Source organism: Littorina saxatilis, linkage group LG4, assembly GCF_037325665.1.
Source record: "Littorina saxatilis isolate snail1 linkage group LG4, US_GU_Lsax_2.0, whole genome shotgun sequence".
Taxonomy (NCBI): Eukaryota; Metazoa; Mollusca; class Gastropoda; order Littorinimorpha; family Littorinidae; genus Littorina; species Littorina saxatilis.
The window spans coordinates 23,182,626-23,204,969 of NC_090248.1; the positions used below are offsets into that span (position 1 = coordinate 23,182,626).

The 22,344-nt window shown below is 39.7% G+C and overlaps 2 protein-coding genes and 1 long non-coding RNA gene across 4 annotated transcripts in view; 1 reads left to right on the forward strand and 2 right to left on the reverse strand.

The window, feature by feature from the left end:
• The window catches only part of LOC138964252 (heme-binding protein 2-like), a 37,884-nt gene that overhangs the window by 3,831 nt on the left and 11,709 nt on the right, over positions 1 to 22,344 (forward strand). The gene's annotated exons all lie outside the window — the stretch shown is intronic.
• Positions 12,157 to 16,082, reverse strand: LOC138964251 (uncharacterized). The gene is made up of 2 exons (XR_011455061.1): positions 15,200 to 16,082; positions 12,157 to 14,816 (listed from the first exon to the last, which is right to left on the reverse strand). It is a non-coding gene; the product is annotated as an uncharacterized lncRNA (long non-coding RNA).
• Positions 16,489 to 21,488, reverse strand: LOC138964255 (heme-binding protein 2-like). The gene is made up of 5 exons (XM_070336158.1): positions 21,287 to 21,488; positions 20,480 to 20,585; positions 19,030 to 19,159; positions 18,123 to 18,303; positions 16,489 to 17,457 (listed from the first exon to the last, which is right to left on the reverse strand). Exons 2-5 carry the CDS (start codon positions 20,549 to 20,551, stop codon positions 17,235 to 17,237), a joined length of 606 nt encoding a protein of 201 aa, XP_070192259.1. The 5' UTR covers positions 20,552 to 20,585; positions 21,287 to 21,488; the 3' UTR covers positions 16,489 to 17,234.

The window sequence follows — 22,344 nt, forward strand, 5'->3', positions numbered from 1 at the left end:
GTTGTAATCTGTATATCCCATTCTACCATCAAACACAAAGTGTAGACTACTAGCGGCACTGTTGCGATCTGTGCAGGGTAAAACTGTTGCCAGCGAGACTTAGCCCTTTTGCAACCTTAAACTAAGTGACCGTCGCTGAAAAAATAAAACGAATGAGTGCATCGATAAGTACGCGGTAACACTACTTTCAGACCATTTAAAAGCTTTAAGTAAAGGTTCATAAGTTGCAAGAAAGTAATGAAGTCGAATAGAAATTAATTTAGTTGAAGCGCACAATTCTTTTGTTTTGCGTTTCAGGTCGGCAGAACGGGCGAAACGGGTTTGGGACCCATTTGGCTTACTCGATTCAGAATCGATTCCACGTTGTTTTTCTCGAACGTGTGTAATTAGGCTTATTGACAGAGAAGCAAATTTTAGGGAACAAATATGTAGGTTTAGATTTAACCATTTGCTCCCTATTTGAAATGTATCTACGTGATAAACTGTTTTGCGAGTGTGTTTGCATGGATGAACTTAAACTGGTATGGGCACGGTGAGGAAAACGCGACCGACACGTCTGTCACCGCCGATTGATTGCATTTTGAAGGAATATGACTGGATTACGGAAAAATATGTGGACTTACTGCAGAGCCAGGCAAAAGAGTAGACTTGCTCGCAAAACACGTGAAACAGCCGATGTTTGATAGCTGAAGGCGCACACCAAAACACACTACCGACAGATTCTCAAAAGTCGTCTGCTAACGATGCAAGGGGAGGGTACTCGTGTTTTTGTTTTGGTTCGCCAGCATCTGGTTATCTTGTAAGTTGAATGTTCGTTTTTTTCGACCTGCATAGCTTTCATAATGAAAGAAACTTTTGCTTATTGCATCTCATACATCAGATCAGTTCTGAGATTCATTTTTGCGTGCAACTGATATGGTTTTCTGAGCCGTGCAATACGATTTTAGAACTTCATACAAATGTGTCACATTGTTCGGCGCGAGGTCAAAGGTCGGGAGGAAAGTAGTCCTTTGCCCAAATCGGAATCTGCACTATCATATATTTTTTGGAGTCCATGATGTATTTATTGAGCTATAAAAATACAACATATATACCCATACTGAAGTAACAGAGACAAAGAAGGGAGGTCATGGGATATAAAAATATATACTTACATCAGAGGTTCCCACATTGTCATACTCAGGTTTCTGAAGACCTTTGATTGCTGTCTTGATGAGTCCAAACATTTTGTTGCTTTGGTTAAGATTCAACCCCTGCCAAAAATGTCAGTACAATGCACACACATACTTGTTCATCCATGCAGGGTATGTTGTGTTAAATCATAAATTTCAAAGTACATGTATAATAATCTGCAGTGGAAGGATTGACTGATAGAATGGCTACTTGTATGATGTTACTTCATTATGATCATAAATATTCATAACTAGAAGATATTCTAAGTGTGTTAAATCAAAATGGATGCACTCATGCACGTGCATGGCAAATCAATCTTGCCAAAATAACATTAGAAAGCTAACCTGATAAACTATAGTACATCAAATAATGTAATATAACAGTGCAATCAATTAAACTTCTGTGTGCAACAGAGCGTACTTATACTTGGGAATGTATGTATAGGCCGGTGTGTGTAACGCAGTGTATATATGTGTGTGTCAATGATGTATGTGTGTGTCAGTGTGTGTGTCAGTGTGTGTGTGTGTGTGTGCGTGCCGGTGTCACGGCGTGAGTTTACTGTGATGTGTGCGTGCGTGCATGAGTGCATACATGCGTGCGTGTGTGCATGTGCGGGTGACTGAGATTGTGTGTGTGTGTGTGTGTGTGTGTGATTGTGTGTGTGCGTGTGCGTGTGCCAGTGTGTGTGTGTGTGTGTGTGAGAGAGAGCGCCTTGATGACATGATACTGATCGATGCTCATCAGTAATATAGCTAGCCGCCTACTCACCACTGTGGAGAAGGGTCGAAAGTGTCCCAAAAGTCTTGCCGTTTTGCTGCTTCAGTATACTTGCACAGATAAGGCCACAAAAAAAAATAGGTGTGGTTACGGTCAGAGACTATAGAGTATACAGTCTCTGTTACAGTAACATATCCACAAAAAAATAGGGTACAGGTAGGTAGGCAATCACTTCTTTTTTTTAAACTTTTTTTTTCTAATGTGTACAAATTAAACCTACTTGACAGGGAAATAAGTGTGCGACACGGGCGCTTTCGCTTTCATTGCGTTTTTTGCACTCGTTTTTTTGTTTTTGTTTTTTGTTTTTTGTTGACAAATGTAATAAAAAGTTATAGGATCGGCCCCTAAAAATAGGGTAGGTCGGGTTACCGTAACCACACCTATTTTTTTTTAGGCCTAAACGGACCGGAACACTCCCACTGCTGTCATGTCACCGTGTGAGACTAAACTGCTGACTTGACTGAGAATGCGGTCACAGCACACATAAACAGCGTGTCACTGTACTGATGTGGTCATTGGTTATGCAAATTAGAATCAAGGGAAACGGCACAGCAGGAGAAAATTCCATCAGCCCTTATCATAAACGCCCTTGTTATCACAAGAATTGTTATATGTCAGAAGTGTTAAATAATGTGTGCGCAATGTGTACAGAGTGACGACACAAAATATAGGATCAGGTTCACGTGTCTAACTCTAAGGGCACTGAATAACACGTCGAGTTCGCCTGCACCGACAAATTATGGTGGGCGGTGGGAATCATCATTTTGGCTGAGTGTGGCTCAAAACCACTGATCAGTTGTTAATCGGCAATTTACCGAGAATAATTTCTATTGTGATTATTTGGGTAAAAAGTGTGTGTCAGTGTGATTATTTGGGTAAAAATGTGGGAATGTATGTATAGGCTGTACTCTGTACACATTGCGCACACATTATTTTACCCAAATAATCACAATATAAATTATCCCCAGATCTCCTAAAACAATCTGAGGGAGCTCTTTCACAGATCACTTTACATTTCTTTTGAGAAGCTCCAGCTACCATACTAATATATAATACACAGGTGCGTGTGACCTGTGACCCTGTCCACAATACTTCCGCCGGCTACATAATGATGACGTCGCTACAGCGGTACTCTTGTACCGATGTGATGAGGTCCATTCCCCCCATCTAAAAAAAGAAATTGTTTCTCGTTCGAACCCAGTAAACAAACACATTAACCATTTTACTAATCTATTCAGTAGTGATTATTGCGCAAAAGCCAATATATCTCATATTCAAGTTACGTACCTTATCTTTTACTTTTCTTTTTGTCCCCTAAGCAAAGGGGTGGGTGGGAGGGGGCACATGTGTGTGTGTGTTTGAGTGTGTGTATATGTACGTGCATGGGTGTGTGTGTGTCAGTGTGTGTGTGTGTGTGTGTGTGTGTGTGTGTGTGTGTGTGTGTGTGAAAGTAAGTACAGTAATTCAGAAAAATAGAGCACCTCAATCAATGCGTACCTAACGCATTAAAGGGAGAAACTATTCAATTACATGGCAGAATATGCTCCTTCCTCCAAGTAATTTAACACACATATGCACACACACACACACACACACACACACATACAAAGTTTACTAGCAGACAAAACTTTTTTCACTCATGCACTGCTGTTCACATATAGACAGATACTGAAAACACTTACTGCTGGTAACATTTAAATGCTGTTTTATTTCACGTGCAGTTAAACTGTACAATTCCCGCATAAGCACCATCGACATCACATGACTGACATAAATCACCTATCGCATGCTTTAAAGAACAAAAGGAAATAAGAGAAAAAAACCACAAACCAATATCTACAAAATTGTGAAAAATGAAAAAAAGGCTAACAGTAATGCATGTACTGACCATTATGACATGTAAACCAAATTGTTTACCATAGCATGAGTCAAAATGAGGTTGATTTAAAAAAAAGTATTTTTCAGGTATTGGCTATTGCATTAACACACAAGAGCTACATTTATATATGATCTGAGAATCTCCTTCCGAAGTATGAAATTAAACGCTGTTTTGAAAACACACACACACACACACACACACACACACACACAAACACACACACACACACACACACACACACAAACACACACATTGGTCTCATTCATCAAAAAGTGCTCAATGTTAATGTACAGATCCTTTCACATGTAAATGCACAGTATCCGTTCTTTAGCAATGCAATACCCTGCCGCAGGGTAACAAAATATCAGTAGAGAACATGCAATACTATAAACTGCAAGAGATTTAGATGATCAAACTTATCTTACCCACCATCGTATTCCTGCAGACACCCCCCCCCCACACTCAAACCCACACACCCATTCATTGGCTGCCATTTCCTCCTGCATACACCATACATATCAATTTATCAAATTTGTCTTTTTTTTTTCTCATCACATAACCTGTTTCTACATCATCTGCATCTGAGAAGTTAAAAAATTTTTTTTTCACAAACAAACTTTTTCATCCACCCACAACACACTCATGCAGAACATTCATTTTCGACACTGCTTGTAGTTTTTCTCTCTCTTAGCATGGATGTACATCTACATAGCTTGCAATACATCATCTGCAAGAGTCGCACTGACTTTGAGTGATTTGCATACATGTGCAGGTTGACCCAAAACCAAACCCATTTTGCACAGCAATATGACTAGGTATGGCTACCTTTAACTAAGCATAACAGACAATTTTCAAGCGTTGTGGAAGAGTTGCGCCCCATTTTAGTGAGTCAAACAATAAAACTTGGTTGACTAGTTTAAACCAATCATCGCAGGGGTCATATTGAGCGGACACACAGGGCGGGGATGTAGCTCAGTCGGTAGCGCGCTGGATTTGTATCCAGTTGGCCGCTGTCAGCGTGAGTTCGTCCCCACGTTCGGCGAGAGATTTATTTCTCAGAGTCAACTTTGTGTGCAGACTCTCCTCGGTGTCCGAACACCCCCGTGTGTATGGCATTCCGTTTGTCAAATAATTATTTGAATACTTTTTCATGTTTTTTTCACCAGTTTTAGCTAAATAATCATTATTTAGAAGCTCATGTGCTAAATAAGTAATTGTTTATAAACAATGTAAAACAATTCTAAATAATTTTTTGTTTACGTAAACCATTCATTATTTACCTAAACAATTCATTGTTTACGTAAATAATTCATTGTTTACGTAAATAATGATTTATTTACGTAAACAATATATTATTTAGACTTATATTACATTGTTTATAAACAATCAGCAATGTTTCTAAATAAATCATTATTTACGTAAACAATGAATTATTTACGTAAATAATTCATTGTTTACGTAAATAATGATTTATTTACGTAAACAATATATTATTTAGACTTATATTACATTGTTTATAAACAATGAGCAATGTTTCTAAATAAATCATTATTTACGTAAACAATGAATTATTTACGTAAACAATTCATTGTTTAGGGAAAGCAGTTTTCATTATTTAGGGGAATCAAGAATTGACTTCTAAGCTTAATTTTTTTTCTTTGTGTATATACTATAATTCAATACAAGGTATCTCCAAACATTATTTATCAGAAAATGTTCGTAAATTTGTTTATTTTACAAGCTGAAATTGCCGTACGAAAAGAACTGAATGCGAAAACAAACAAAAGGTGAAGGTCATGACCGGGAGTGTTTAGTGTTTGCATTCTCTCCCTGGAAGTTGTTGAAAAAAAGTGTTCCGTCCTAAGTGTTCTGTTCTGTCTCAACAAAAACTGTCTCTTTCCATTTCTCTTACTGCATGATTAAACTTTTTGTTATCTGTAGGTTACACAACACACCACAACTTGGTATGAGCTCTGACGCGATGACGTCACACAGTCGTGTGCAGAGTTGTCCGGCCTTGCCCCAGGCATTCCGGCGGAACTCGCGAGAAGGCAACACGCGAAATCTGCACTCTGAATCTCCCGCATTTATCCACATGGTCTCTAGTTGTAGTGTTAAACATTGCCATAACAGACAAGATAGAGAAAGGGACAGAAGATTCTTTTCTGTTCCATTTGTTGTCAACGGAAAGGGCAAAGAGACAAGGGATTTGACTGCACGACGCCGGCGAGAATGGTTGGCACAGCTTCAGCTGAAGAATTTCAACTTTGAATCAACAGCTAGGAGATCTATACGTGTGCTCTGATCATTTTTTCAATGGTAAGTACTCAGGGGCGGACGAGGGGGGGGTTTCTGGGGTTTCCGGAAACCCCCCCCCAGCCAAAAAATAAAAATATTTTTGTGTGTTTTTTTGGGTTGAGTTTCAATTTTGTGGGTATTAATCAGTGACAAAATCTGCTGCCTGGAACTGGTAATGATCATCCTCAGAATGCACCAGCTTGCACCATTTTGCATCCTTTTTTTCAAAATTTTCCGGGGGGGCATGCCCCCGGACCCCCCTAGCAAGCTAGGCGCTTCGCGCCGTCGGCTCGGCGCTTCGCGCCTTCACACCCATATCTTCACAATATACTTTTGGAAACCCCCCCCATAAAATGAACTGATCCGCCCCTGGTACTCATGCTTTTGTTCACCTGCCTTGGTTAGTCTGTGTTTTATGCAAGCTGTGTTGTAATGGTAGTGTGCGGACAGTCGGTCAGTCCTGCACCGAGTGCAGTCTATGACTGAGTGAGTCAGTCTTACACTTACTGAAGTTACTCTCAGTGTAACAACTTATCATGGTTGCCCAAAACCATGACTTGTGAGAATGCCATATGTGTGAAATACTTGGATTTGATAATCAGAATTTATTTGAACACTAAATGGTCATTGTTGATACAACTTCATAGTTCAGTTTTAAAGGGTAGATCTGTGTCGAGATTTACTCATTCATTTTGTTTGGGCGACTTATTTTTAAAATAACTCCCAATCCATAATTTACAATATATTTGCCTTTGATTTTTTCTGCAGGGCAACCATCTGTGGGAAGTAAACAGTCCGAGCTGGACACCTACTTTGAAACTTGGGTATGGTGCAGGGACACAGCCTGACAGCCAACAAGGACAGTACCAGAGACTCAAGGACTGAAGGAGAGGAAGAAGCTTGTGGGGAGTGAGTCAACTCCTTCTCACCCTAATTTAGCAGAGGATGCTGGTGATGGCGACGGTGAAGGTACTTCCGATACAGCAGAACTGGCTGCTCCTCTTCCCGAGAGAGGTGACTGTGGCGGTACTTATTGCCAGACTGAAACCTATGACAATTTTGCCTGGATTTCTAAAGATGAAGAAAAGCAGCTACGGGATGAACTTAACAGGCTGGTGCTAGAAACTCGGGAACTTAAAGACGAACTTGCCAAGAAAAAAATGACACTTGAATCTTTGAGGGACAATGACGATACTGTACGATATTTTACTGGGATTTCTAATTTCTTCACACTTGTTACATTATTTGATTTTCAATCAATCAATCAATGAGGCTTATATCGCGCATATTCCGTGGGTACAGTTCTAGGCGCTCTGCAGTGATGCCGTGTGAGATGAAATTTTATATGGCCAGTAGATTGCAGCCATTTCGGCGCATATTTACCTTTCACGGCCTATTATTCCAAGTCACACGGGTATAGGTAGACAATTATTAAATGTGCCTAAGCAATTTTGCCAGGAAAGACCCTTTTGTCAATCGTGGGATCTTTAACGTGCACACCCAATGTAGTGTACACGGGGGGGGGGGGGGGGGGGGGGGGGGGGGGGGTTCGGACACCGAAGAGAGTCTGCACACAAAGTTGACTCTGAAATAAATTTCCGCCGAAACTGGGATCGAACTCACGCTGACAACGGCCAACTGAATACAAATCCAGCACGCTACCAACTGAGCTATATCCCCGATTTTCTTGCACCACATTTGTCAACACACTCGCGCAGAGCACTGACACAGTTTCAAGCTCTCATTCATGCATATACGCCTTAACACACCTCTGCAACACCTGGCATACATCTTTTCTGTGTCAAGAACATCTGCCAGCAAAGTTTTTCACGAGACTGTGCATATCATGTACCACTACCACAGACTGCAGCCACTTGTTTTCTGGCCAGACAGGCAAAGTATAAAGACAAGTATACCGCCACAGTTCCTTTCCTATCCATGGAACAGAGTAGTGTCCATTATTGACTGTTTTGAAATATATTCATTGAGGGACCCTCCAGTGTTGATGCTATAGCGCTAGTGCACTCACCTGGTCAAACTACAAGCACAACAATACAATTAACCCTTAGGCTGGTTGTCGCGACATATGTCGCGCTACTTTACGTATACTGTCACCTGGTTGTCATGTCACCTGGTTGTCATATGTCGCGCTACTGGCTCAGTCTGTTTGGTCGGTTCCGATTACCTCCCATGGCTGCGAAAACCTATATGACCGTTTTTTGTTATTTTTCTCTCTGTTATTGTTAATTCACCAGTGGCTATGTAACATGTGTTAGAGAATTGCACCAGTGTAATATGGTGCGCCATATTGATATTACTATCGTTAACTGTTATGTAGGGTTTTGAAACTATCGTTAACTGTTATATAGAGTTTCAGAGTAGTGTCCATTATTGACTGTTTTGAAATATATTCATTGAGAGACCCTCCAGTGTTGATGCTAGTGCACTCACCTGGTCAAACTACAACACAACAATACAATTAATATGGTGCGCCAAATTGATATTACTATCGTTAACTGTTATGTAGAGTTTCGAAACTATCGTTATCTGTTATATAGAGTTTCAGAAACTCTATATAACAGCTAACGATAGTTTTATCAAAAGCGCGTTGGTATCGTTCCCAAATGGGAAAACCTTGAAATGCCATTGCAAAACTGTCTTTTTGCTATGAAATGTACATTTTAACTAGAAACATAATTTAAAAAACTACAACATTATTTAGTTAGTGACCGTTCTTCTGTTGTCGTCTTCTCAAATCATTGTTGAGTTTGTTTAATATTAGCTTTATCATTTGTACTTTCGGCCGTACTGTTTTCCACGTGTGCGGTTTGAAGACGGTAGGCCTACTGAATATTCGCGGAAAAGACCATGACGCACTACACAAAACTGGGTTTTTTTCAAAACAAACACAAAACAACGTGTTTCCCGAGTGACATCCCCCAAGGCGCGTTTTGGAAAACACTGCATGCTTTCGCGTCGTGTACCGTTGCCCACTGCATGCATGCCAGCCGTATGTGTACAAACTGACCCGCACACAGCGTGGTAGCTAGAACGGGTCAAGCTGACACTGACCAATATTTCTGTGAAAACAGGAAGCGTCCTAGCTGTAACGAAGATTTGATTACTTGATTAAACGAAGCAGCGAAATGATGGACTTATCAGACGACAGTTAGTTGAATATGATCTACCAGGGATCGCGCTAGCTTTTTAAAAAACGCGTAAGTCATACGCAACGAAACGAAAAAAACGCGTCACGGACCAATATTTTTGCGTACTACAAAAACACATACAGACACAAACAAAACACGCACGAAAGACTTAAAGACATTCCTTACCTAAATACGGCGAGTTTTCCTGTCGAACTCCGCGCACGCCTGTCGAATAACACCCCTGCTGGCTCCAACCTTCGGGCCTTGCGAGTTTGTTTCCCGCTCTAATACGACTAGACACACTTTCCGCCTTTTGGAAGCGCGAGATGGGAGAGCAGCTAATGTCTGTTTCATTATCCGACAAGACATTATCTGGTAATACCCTCGTTACGTTCGTTTGCGATACTTCGATGCAAAAAGAAACGGACTTTAGTTTTGACGCGCAGATTTCATGTGTGTCGTCACTTCTCGAGCCCTATAGTCAGTTTCAGGATCGGGTGATTATTAAGTCAGAGCAAAAGCGCTGCGTGAAGACAAGAAAAAGTTACAATATTTTTGCGTATGGCTTACGCGGCGCGGCAAAAAAAACGCGTCAACGACTTTTAAAATGCGCCATACGCAAAAATCGTGCGTAAACGCGATCCCTGAATTCTACTAAATCATGTTGTAGTAATTTAGTGCAAATTCGCTCGAACCAGAGACATGTCTAGAGCTGCTCGAACGAAACGTTCAGCAGCCATTTTGCCGGCATCAAAACATCCGACCACGCCATCGCTATTTTTAGAAACTCTATATGACAGTTAACGATAGTAATATCACTTGCGCGCACCATGCCGCCGTTTTGCGAAACCCTCGTTATCTGTTATTCATAGTTTTAGCAATAGCGCGCACAAACGCGCTATTGATATATTATAACTCTAAATAACAGTTAACGATAGTTTCGAAACTCTATTTAACAGTTAACGATAGTTTTGAAACTCTATATAACAGATAACGATAGTTTCAAAACTCTATATAACAGTTAACGATAGTTTCAAAACTCTATTTAACAGTTAACGATAGTTTTCAAACTCTATATAACAGATAACGATAGTTTCGAAACTCTATATAACAGTTAACGATAGTTTTAAAACCCTGTATAACTGTTAACGATAGTAATACCAATTTTGTGCACCATAAATTAAATACCTAATATCAATTACACCTCAAGGCCATATTTCTTTTATTTCTAAAGGGTGGGGTGGGCTTTCAAGTGACAAGCACATCACTGCAAATAGTGGGTATCTAGACAATATTGTACAAAATGATGACATTTTGGCCGACAGGGGATTTGACATTAATGAACTAGTGGCTATGAGAGGTGCACAAGTGAAAATCCCTGCCTTTACAAGAGGGAAGAGTCAGCTTACAGCTTATGAGATAGTCAACACGCAAACTAGCTAATCTGAGAATTTATGTTGAGCGAGTTATCGGTATTCTTTGGGGAAAGTACACAATTTTGAACTCTGATATTCTGACTGATCTTTTGTTTGCAAGGGAAGAGGAAGAAGTGGTAACACTGGACAAAATAGTCACTGTATCATCTGGGCTTGTCAATGTTTGCACAGCCTAGTGTTCAAACTGAAGGCATTGTTTAGACTAAAGAATATGTTAATTACACTTACTGTGGTGTCTTGTATCTGATTCTGATGTCTCCCATGAGCAGTAGCAATAGTCTTTCTGTTATTATGTTTTCACTGGACGGAATCTTGAATTTGAAGATAAAGGCATTGTTTAAAGAATGTGTTTTATTGAACTGTGCTGTATTGTATCTGATTCTGATGCAGGTGTCTCACATGAGCAGTAGCAACAGTTTTTCTGTTATGTTTTCACTGGATGGAATCTTGAATTTGAATACACATACATGTATCATGTGTATATATGATCTGACCTGCTGCTATTTCCTTCCATTTCAAGAGCAGATTTCACTCTTTCTATCACACACACACACACACACCATTAACATACACTTTGAAATCATTTTGCATAAATGTGACATGTATTGACACAACTGACAAAGGTTGAATTATGCTGATTAACCTCCAAATAGCTCTACACAGGAAACAAGATAAGGAGCATTGCAAAATTAAATGGCCTACACTTGAAATGCGAGCACACATTTAAACTACAGTCGAGACCGGATGTAAGAAAGTCGTCGGGACCCACTTTTTGTCTTTCATACATCCGGTCTTTACTAAATCCGGTTAACCGGATGTATGAAAATATTGTGGATTGACTTTCATACATCCGGCCACGCGTCTGTTACTTGATAAAAGTAGGGTTTTTTTTCATATCACTTTTGTTTTTATTTGTTTTTTTATGTTTAAATGTTTTGATACATATCCTTGTTAGAAGAAAAGGGTTGTGAATAACAAGTGGAAAAGTACATGTACTTACATACACTGACACAGTCAGGACAACCGATAGAAAGAGCAACTGTTTGTGTAAGGAACTGTTCTGCTTTGCATAAGGCCGTGCACCCTCCGCCCCCCCCCCCCCCCAGTCCCTCTGTGTGTGTGTGTGTGCGCGTACGTCCCTCTGTGTGTGTGTGTGCGTGTGTGTTTGTGTGTGGCTCAACTGTATTGTGTGTGTTCCCTTCACAACCCTTTTGCGCTTTTGACAATGTTTTTGGTCGTGGAAGCTTTGTAATGACCGTTGGCGTAGCAAATAACATTTTCTGAGTTCTCCCTCTCTCTCTCTCTCTTTCTCTCTCTCTCTCTCTCTCTCTCTCTCTCTCTCTCTCTCTCTCTCTCTCTCTCTCTCTCTCTCTCTCTCTCTCTCTCTCTCTCTCTCTCTCTCTCTCTCTCTCTCTCTCTCTCTCTCTCCAAAACGTACAGTGAGTTAAACTTAAAACCAGTTTAATGGATTAAAACAACAACAACAACATAAAAAAAACTGAGTCACACCCACGACCAATGCCTCTGGTTCTAATTGTACAAAAAAATGCCTTCCTGGGCTATTATGGCTCTTCAGTCATGACAAATTTATAACAGGCTAAAATGACTGAATAGACAAACAAAACAGATTATTAATGGAGTTAAACATAAAATCAGTTTAATGGATAAAATCAACAACAACAACAAGAACATAAAAACAACAACAAGAACATAAAAACAACAACATAAAATACAACAAAATAAAATACAACAACATAAAATACAACAACATAAAAAAACATAAAAAGATAACAACTGATTCACATCCATGACCAATGTCTCTGGTTATAAATGTAACAAAAATGCCTTCTGGGCTTTTATGGGTCTTCGTGACGAATTTGTAACAGGTTAAAAAAAAATGATTGAATGGAGAAACAAATTAAACAGAACAACTCGTTGACAGCTATAGAATCTGGATAAAAATCAGTTGGTGGGGAAGTTTTCAGGGCATCCTCATTTAGACTACCTTTGTGGACACCACCCGCTCAAAATGGCCACAGAGATTTCGGAGGTAAATGTTCTCCTCGGACCTGTCTACCCCATTTATCGGGAAAAGGGGTGGGTGTGGCAGCCATCCCGGCGAGCATTCGGAAGTGGCTGTGTACTGTAGTACACAAACTCTGAGGATAGTTCACACAGAAAAGCTCTGAAGTTGTGTTCAGGGGCTCAGAACTTGAACAGCCTGCTATCAACAAAAAATCAGAAGATTCTCATGTGTGAGTATAGAATAGTATAGAAAGAGAAAGGAGTGAGACTTGGCCCAGACGACGACTCCTAAAGATAAGCTGTAACTCTAAACTGAAGTGTTCCACTGTGGGAAACACGCCGCTTCTTGCCTGAGCAAGATATTTGTTCTTGTCTTTCATGATGTTCGATCGACAGCGTTGGCAGGGGGACACCTAAATCAATGGCCATCTGTGTTCGGGATTTGTGTGGACTGTCCTCTACTGCCTTTATGATTTTAAGGCGGTCAGACAATGTCAACATTCTACGTTTGCCTGTAGCTTTCGCTTTGCGGTCCGCCATTTTGCAAGTTCGAGTCGCTATGGAAGGGAAATTACTCTTACCACACTTTGGTGACTTGGGTCTACTTTCGTTTTCTTACAACCGGTCTTGCAACAACGCATTTGTGCTGCTCGGGACCAGAGATTTGCTTTCATACAACCGGACTTTTATACATCCGATTTTCATACAACCGGAAAATTCTAAGTAATAACAAAGAGTAGCTTCTGCCGGGACCCTGCCTACCCCTTTCATACATCCAGACTTTCATACATCCGGTGTTTTATACATCCGGTCTATACTGTACCAATAACATGCAACTGCAAGCAACACTGAACATACCACTACCAGTATTGCAGGTATGAAGCCAAAGTGAATGGAAGAACACTTTCACTAAATGTTCAAAATTGAAATAACATACTGTGGGCATATGATAAATAGACCTGTGCGCTTTTTTGCAGAAATAAGTGTGTTCAATTTTGTTGTCATCAAAACAGAACTAGTTGATAATAGAAACTAACTTTCAGTTCCACTGCCAATTTAAACACTGTATTACTTGACTGTACTGATGCAGAACTACGCTGGACCACACACTCTTATTTGTTCCCTAAAGCAAGCAGTCAATCCATGTCACTGGAAACATTGAACAAGGAGAATGAACAATATACCTGGCTGAATAAGTTGATAATCAAACTGCTCATGATTCTGTTATTTACAGCAGTGGATGTAAAACAATCACAAAATAATGTCCTGTATGCATCATAATTTATACTTGTAGCACTTGATTTTGTATTGTGGTCGGTGATCCTAAACAAAATGTATGCCTACATCTGTGCATGATTTTACTTTAAGAATAAAATGAAACAAGAATGGAACAATTAATGACTTCTCTGTGAGTGTGAACTGTGATTTAAAACATTAAATGCCCTCTTTTCTCTCCCTCTTTACAACTTTACTACTGGCCACTTTCTGTGTGTACAGTCATACATGATGTTTGTTTTCCCACACACATGAGCAAGCGAGTCTGGCATTGTCACTGTTTCTTGCTGCGTTTCACGGCTTGTGTTTGCAGCTGCTCCTGGTTCACATCCACTGCTTGTAGAGGCTCAGCTTCTCTGTCCAGCCAGTTTCCAACTAGCTCTGGAAAAACTGCGAGTCTGAACACTTTCAAAGCTTTCTCCACACACATTGCCCAAAAATCACAGTCAGGCAATACTCAGACAATAACTTTATCCACAGTAGTCCACACCATGAAATCGCAGTAGGAGGAACTGGTCATAACAATCTGGCACTGTACTCGACTAAAGTATTGGTGGTCTTTGCGCAGACAAAGCATCCCCTCACTGTTAGATTCCAAACAGAAATGGCGGTCTGCCACAGCACACTCAACAGCTGACTCTTTGAAGGTGAAGGGACGTGTGTGCAGGTTTCTCCAACTCCGGCCATGCAGGTTTCTCCAACTCTGGCCATGCAGGTACAGTGTGCTGACAGTATGTTGCCATCAGAAGTGGCGATGGTCCAAGGAGAAAGTGCTGGTTCATTAAGGCGTTGTGAATGAAGAACCTGAAACATAAATTGAAGATCGCACAAATCAGCATTCAGCTAGGTCAATCGAATGAATATAACTCTAAGACGCACATAATGTCAATGTGCTTTACAACATTAACAATGAAAAGTAAACAACAGATTTTTAACTGAATATGAACATGAAGCTCATTATAATTTAAATATAATATTTTGCAAGCTATTTCAAACTATAAATATATTCAAGACTATCTACAGCTTTTGTCGTAGTCCAGAATACAAACTGAAGCGAAGAATATATCAAAGACAAAGCCTCAACACAATATCCTGAACTGCAACTTACAAGTGAAATCTGCAACACAAGACAGAGAACACTCACGTTCATTCATTATTATATTTATAAACTGAAAGCACATTCTTACCTTTGCAGAAATTACAGAGTTCTGACAGCCATCAGGGCTGTAGCGCTTGACATCCCTCACCCAGCCAGAGACAAAAAGTCGGTAGGAATCCAAACGTTTGTAAGCTTTCAGCAACATGCACTCTATGACTCTTCTTGCCAAGCACAAAATAATTTACGATGTTGATGTAACTCAGCTCTGGCAGATCGTCCGGATTTGCTGACCAGCACCTGGTTGGAATGTCATACGGATCATTCCCGTCACTCTCCAAAATCTTCTGATGGTATCGCCGCCTCTCCTCTGGTAACAATCGCTCAGAATATGTTCGCTTCTTGCCCTGTCGCTGTTTCTCCATCTTGCTTTCAAGGCAAGGGAAGTCACTCCAGGAGGCATTGTTTCCCGTTTTTCAACGGTTCACAGCTGTTTTTACTTTTCTCTTTGAAATGAAACGATGAAAGGAAGAGAAATGGAAAGACAGGCATGTTGTTGGGACATAAACAGAACAGAGAACACAAGGGGAAAATACTGTGTTTCAACAACTTCAAGCAAGAAAATGCAAACACTAAACACTCCCGGCAGAGAAAACCCTTAATTGACCTTGACCTTTGACTGTGTTTGAGATCAGTTATTTTCGTACTCGGCTTGTAAAATAAACAAAATAATATCCAAACAACAGCTATTTTAAGATAAGAGTGTGTGGAGAGACCTTGTATTCAATTATAGTAATCACTGAAAGACATAAAACTTAGTTCAGAAGCGAATCCTAGAAACCCCTAAATAATGGAAAATGTGTTGGCTAAACAATTCATTGTTTACGTAAACAATGAATTGTTTACGTAAATAATTCATTGTTTACGTAAATAATGATTTATTTAGAAACATTGCTGATTGTTTATAAACAATGTATTATAAGTCTAAATAATATATTGTTTACGTAAATAAATCATTATTTACGTAAACAATAAATTGTTTACGTAAATAATTCATTGTTTACGTAAATAATGATTTATTTAGAAACATTGCTGATTGTTTATAAACAATGTAATATAAGTCTAAATAATATATTGTTTACGTAAATAAATCATTATTTACGTAAACAATGAATTATTTACGTAAACAATGAATTGTTTAGGTAAATAATGAATGGTTTACGTAAACAAAAAATTATTTAGAATTGTTTTACATTGTTTATAAACAATTACTTATTTAGCACATGAGCTTCTAAATAATGATTATTTAGCTAAAACTGGTGAAAAAAACATGAAAAAGTATCCAAATAATTATTTGACAAACGGAATGCCATACGTGTGTACACGCAAGCACAAGACCAAGTGCGCACGAAAAAGATCCTGTAATCCATGTCAGAGTTCGGTGGGTTATAGAAACACAAAAATACCCAGCATGCTTCCTCCGAAAACGGCGTATGGCTGCCTAAATGGCGGGGTAAAAAACCGGTCATACATGTAAAAATTCCACTCGTGCAAAAAACACGAGTGTACGTGGGAGTTTCAGCCCACGAACGCAGAAGAGGAAGAAGAAGAAGAGCGGACACTGCATCTATATCTATATCTATATACGGCTTGTCTGTGTCTGTCTGTCTGTCGGTCACTTCGCGATGCACGGCCAAAGTTCTCGATGGATCTGCTTCAAATTTGGTGGGCATATTCAGGTAGACCCAAAACACAATCTGGTCGATGAAAATTTTCAACCAGTGCGCGCAGCGCTGAACCGATTTTGGTTTTTCTGTACATCCATTCCCAGTAACTCTTCCTTATCTTCTCCAGTGTTTTGCGCGTTTATCTCCCTTCCTTCGTATTCGGCTCTACTTCTTCCCGGCGAAGCCGGCTACCCGGCAAAGCGGGTATTCATCTAGTAACATATACACACCGGAGTCAGTTATTCGCTGCGATTCCTGGTGTTAAGTGGTTGACCACGTGTTATTGTTTTGACTCAACAAAGTGGGGTGCAACTCTTTCACAATGCTTGGAACTCTTTAAAGAGTTATTTTCAAAGAATGCCTATTTTGCAATAATTCTGTTTTTAATCAACAGACAAGCTATATTTTCTGTTCTTCTTTCTGGTCCACAGACGATCCTTTCAAAGAAGTTTCATTCTTGACAAACCAGACTTCATTTGTGCGGCCAAAAGGCTTGAAGGGAGGGTCATAACCAGCTGTGTAGTACTGTTCGTCGTTGAATTTGCTGTGGTCGCCAATAGCGTTTCCCAGCTCCACAGCCTTCTGAACCCACGTCTCATCATTGGCGAACCCACCAAATTTCCTGCAAAGAAAGATTAAATTGAAAATTCAGTTTGGCGTTATACTGCTACAATGAAAACCCTCTTTTAGAACTCCCTAATTCAAGAATTGCTCCCTCTCAAGACCTTACTTTCTCAGATTTTCTGTTCATTTAATCTATATCTGTAAATTTACCTCTTCTCAGATTTTTGGGTGTCTTAAAAGTCTCAAAAATGTGGGTTCCTCTGTACAATTTTCTGGAGGGTGCAATGAGGTTTCTTTTTGTGAGTTTTGCTCCAGAAACGTAAAAGAATTAAGTTCATTATCTTTAAATTTTTTCTTCATATAGAACTAAGATGTGACCTAGCACAATTCCAACCTTAAAACTACCATATATATACACAAAATAAGTACACGTGGAGAGTATGAGGTACGAAGAGTAAATGAATAAAATAACAATTCCAAATTTAATTTCTGGCTAATTTCTTTACAATCTGAATACTTTAACTGCTATGTCATCAGATCATCAGTAAATTATGACTTTCGTAAAAGAGCTTTTTTCTGATGAGGTTTGAAATAAAAAGTTATAATCCCCTTAATGCGTTTGGTACGTGCTCTGAGGTGCACGATTTTCCTCAACTCTTAGATCTTCGCATGTGATTACAAATGAATCTGAGAAATAATGACACCTGAAAATGTGACACTTACGTGACGTAGGCAGTAAACTCGGGGCGGTCCTCAATGAAGACAAGGGGATTGGTCGGTTTGGGTGGATCTTCTTGGTGCTCGGTGGGAATGTAGAAGGAAACGGTGAAACTGCTCTCACAATTTGGCCCCGCCCCTGGGTCCACCCATGTTGTGACTGGCGCTGTCATGTCCACCTTGGTGCCTAAAAAAGCACAGTCGCATGAATATTGATACATGTACCGGTACTTCATGATTTAATTGCCATCACTGAAGAAATTCTAATCATGCTCAAATTGCTTTGAACAGTCAATACGTCAGATGAGATACAGCAAAAGAAATCACAGGCATTTAATGACAAGGAAAACAAAATAATATAACTGATTGAAGTGTTGAGTATTCCACCAGAACTTGTTACTGTGGTGCCTGTGATGAATGGACACTCTTGGAACCAGCCCGAGGTGTCTGTACATTGCAGGCAGTCTTTTACGGCAGGTATATTTTGGTCAAAAAGATATAGCCAAAGCGACAACACAAGTTGTCCTTTAATTATTTGGAGGGGTCTCACATCACAGGTACCACTGTATGTCAATCAATCTGAAACCAAGCATGGACATCCATTCCCTGGACCTAGTGTATGTGCAGGAGGGGCTTCAAAAATGAGGCTGGCCTGGTGGGGATGGGTGAGGGGGGGGGGGGGTATTCCAAAGGGTATTTTTGGTCTCTCTTTCAGTAAAAAGATACATTTGCCAGGTAAAGGTGGGGGGTTTCCGGAACCCCATCAGATCTAGCCCTGACCCCTACTTTGTATTTGGAGAAAAAAAAAGATGGTCCATCATGGATTGTTTGAAACAATTAAGAGTTGATATTTGCAGGAATGGTTTTCAGAGACGTAAGTTCAGAGACACGCAATACAATTAATTATGCTCACTTTTATCATTTTCACCGGAGATGAAGGCAAAGAGCCTATAGAATCCTTCAGTTGTGGCTTCCTTGGCTGAGATTTTCTTCACTGTGGTTGACACCCACTTTGCTGGCTTGTAGCGACGCTCTTCATATTCCTGCAACACAATACCATTCTTATTTGATATATACAAGTTACAACTTCAAGTTGGTGTTCTTTTTCATCTTCGTCATATAATTATCGCCATCTTTCAACAAGCCGTATTTTCTAGAGAGATAAAGAGAGAGGGAGGGAATTGAACTGAATTGAACTTTATTTTTCGAGGGTGACAGAAGAAGTAATGCAAGCATGCTTTTTTTCATCTGGCCCTCGCCCATTGAGGGTAACTCAATAACAAGAAGAAATAGAAGTTAAGTTAACTTCAGTACAATTCACATAATTACCATGTCTAAAATTCAAAAAGACATTTCAAGATACATTATGAGTATCAAACAATGAATGGAATATTCATATCAAAGAATTATTTGTTTGTTGAAAATGTTCTCAGTGCATTATGTATGATCATGTTTCAATACAATCATAAAGTACTGATATGTTATCAGCTGCACAATAGTAGTAGTGCTGATGGGGTCTATGTCGACCAAAAGAGTGGGATTCCCTGTAGGTGGATCATGGAGTTCCTGGAGGGGGATTCCCTGTATACAGGGAATACCACAGGATTTAGTTCCTGTAGCGTGTCGCTGATATCGCTGAAAGTCACGTGATGCTTGGCAACATCGGTAGAATTTGATGTTTTTCAATCTTTTTTGATATTTCTTTGAAATTCGAGTATGGTTTGCAAGTTTTATTGAAAAACTCCACCCTGTGGGATTCCCTGTATACAGGGAATCCCCCTCCAGGAACTCCACCTACAGGGAATCCCACTCTTTTGGTCGACATAGACCCCATAGACTACCAGCAGTAGTAGTGCTTACAAGTCTTGCAAGAGAAACAACATGTAATGTTCCTTGAATGATGTTTCATTGACTTGCATTTTAATTATATCAGGAATGGAGTTCCACACAAGGGCGCCAGAATATGAGAAACTTGACTTGAGTTGTACAAATCAATTCTTGGGGTTGGGGTAATTAGTTTAGTTTTCTTAAATTATTAAGTTTGAAATTTGAGGCAATGAGTGTAGGTGCATTCCCTGACATAATGCATCGTCACACCTTTGTTATAGGCAAATCTTATTTTGATAGGAAGAATTAGGTAGAAAGAATCTGTAATCTTTTATAATCAGATGTCCAGAGAGAGATGTATTTTTTAAGAGAGAGAGAGAGAGAGAGAGAGAGAGAGAGAGAGAGAGAGAGAGAGAGAGAGAGAGAGAGAGAGAGAGAGAGAGAGAGAAAGAGAGAGGAGTGTGTGTACATCTTCCTCATAGTTTGCTGTATATTAAATTTTGTTTGTATATAATGAAAACAGATCACAAACTTACATCAGAAGTCCCCACATTGTCATACTCAGGTTTCTGAAGACCTTTAATCGCTAACTTGATCAATCCAAACATTTTCGTCTTGCTGTACGTGCTTCAGATCTGATCCCTGCACACAAAAAAGCACGGCACATTAATGATGTACACCATTGGCAAAGCCTTGTCTCGTGATGGCAAAGCCTAGTCTCGTGAGAGGATGCTTGATATGCGTCCTGTACATGTCAGTCTAAGGATACAGGGCACGACCAAGCCTTAGATCTGATCCCTCAAAAAAAAAAAGCACAGCATAATCAGTGTACACATAGACTTGTTAACCCATAAAGGATATGCAGCGTGAGTTTAAAACAGTCTATAATCGGATGCACTGACTGATAGATTGGCTACTTGTACTATGTATGATGTATATATACATGTACATCGTTTTATTATGAAAAGAGAGTCTTAATTAAATCAAAATGGTTACACAGTCATTTGCATAGTGAAAACACCTTGTGCAATTTAAAACACCAGTCCATCAAAAAAAAAAACATATCGTCACCTAGCATGCGAATGCAGTGAAAAATAAATTGTTTCGGTGTGCTGACATGTACGTACCTCTATACTTGTATGTAATAAGTACATATCTAGTTATATAGTATGCCGCGAATGTGTGTTAATGTGTCACTATATGTGTGTGTGTGTGTGTGTGTGTGTGTGTGTGTGTGTGTGTGTGTGAAGAATGTGTGAAGAATCTCCTCTATGATTCCACAAAAATGACCTCAAAGACTGGCACAAGTTTGAATGCACACAATGAGAAAAGTGTTTACTTACCCGTGTATAGTGTACTTATAATGGTCGAACGTGTCCAAAAGTCTTGTCCTTTTGCTACTAATTGCACAGATGTCACAGTCACACTGCCGACATACGCGAAAATACGGTCACAGCTAGCACATGCACACTGATACAACGAGTTTATATATCAGTAGTGTTGTGTAAATGTGTGTGTGTAACGTTTGCAGAATGACGACACAAACTATTCGATTGGATCACGTTCAGGTGACGTGTCTCAGGGCACTGAATAATCAACACATCAAGTTCTGATGCACCGACAAAACTATGGTGGGCGGTGAGCATAACATGTAGAGTAAAATGTTCATTCGCTGAGTAAGGGTCAAAATCACTTAATTATGAATCAACAATTTAGCGTGAGTCATCGATCTCTATTGTGACCCTTTGTGTCGAAAGTACTTTTCTCCGAAAAAAGATGCTAGAGCACTTTACATAGACAACTAGTAACGTTTGACAAACTCCAGCTACCATAATTATTTAACTTCCGCTGGCTACATAATGATGACGTCACTGGAGCGGTACTTGTGTACCGAAAAGATGAGGTCCATCCCCCATCTAAAAAAAGAAGCGCCCTTACTCTCCGTCCCAGAGGCAAACAGGGAATGGACTGACAGAAAAAGACATATGCAAAAATTCAAGTTTGCTTACATCAGTTTGACCGCATGCTGATATAAATTTGCTCTCACAGCTAGCAGTGGCTAAAGTGCATATGTACTGGTAGGGGCGGAGTTCAAGGATTTTGCCTTTTTGTAAAGGATGCACAGCAACCACAGGAGCGCCTGTGACAGCAACCGTGTCTTCTAGAACTTGCGTTTGTAATTCTATACAATAATGTGTAGCATTCCTACGTACAAACCTGCATTGCTTTACACCTTTTTTCTCATAATAATTATGTCCCAAGATCCCGATCAAATTCAAACGACCAGTCCATCAGTATTGTGTTAGGGGTACGAAAATGGTGGGCAGAAAAGTACACGTCAAACACCATTACACTTTCCTCCATAATAAATTGTAGCTTCTCTTTTGGATATTAAACCAAC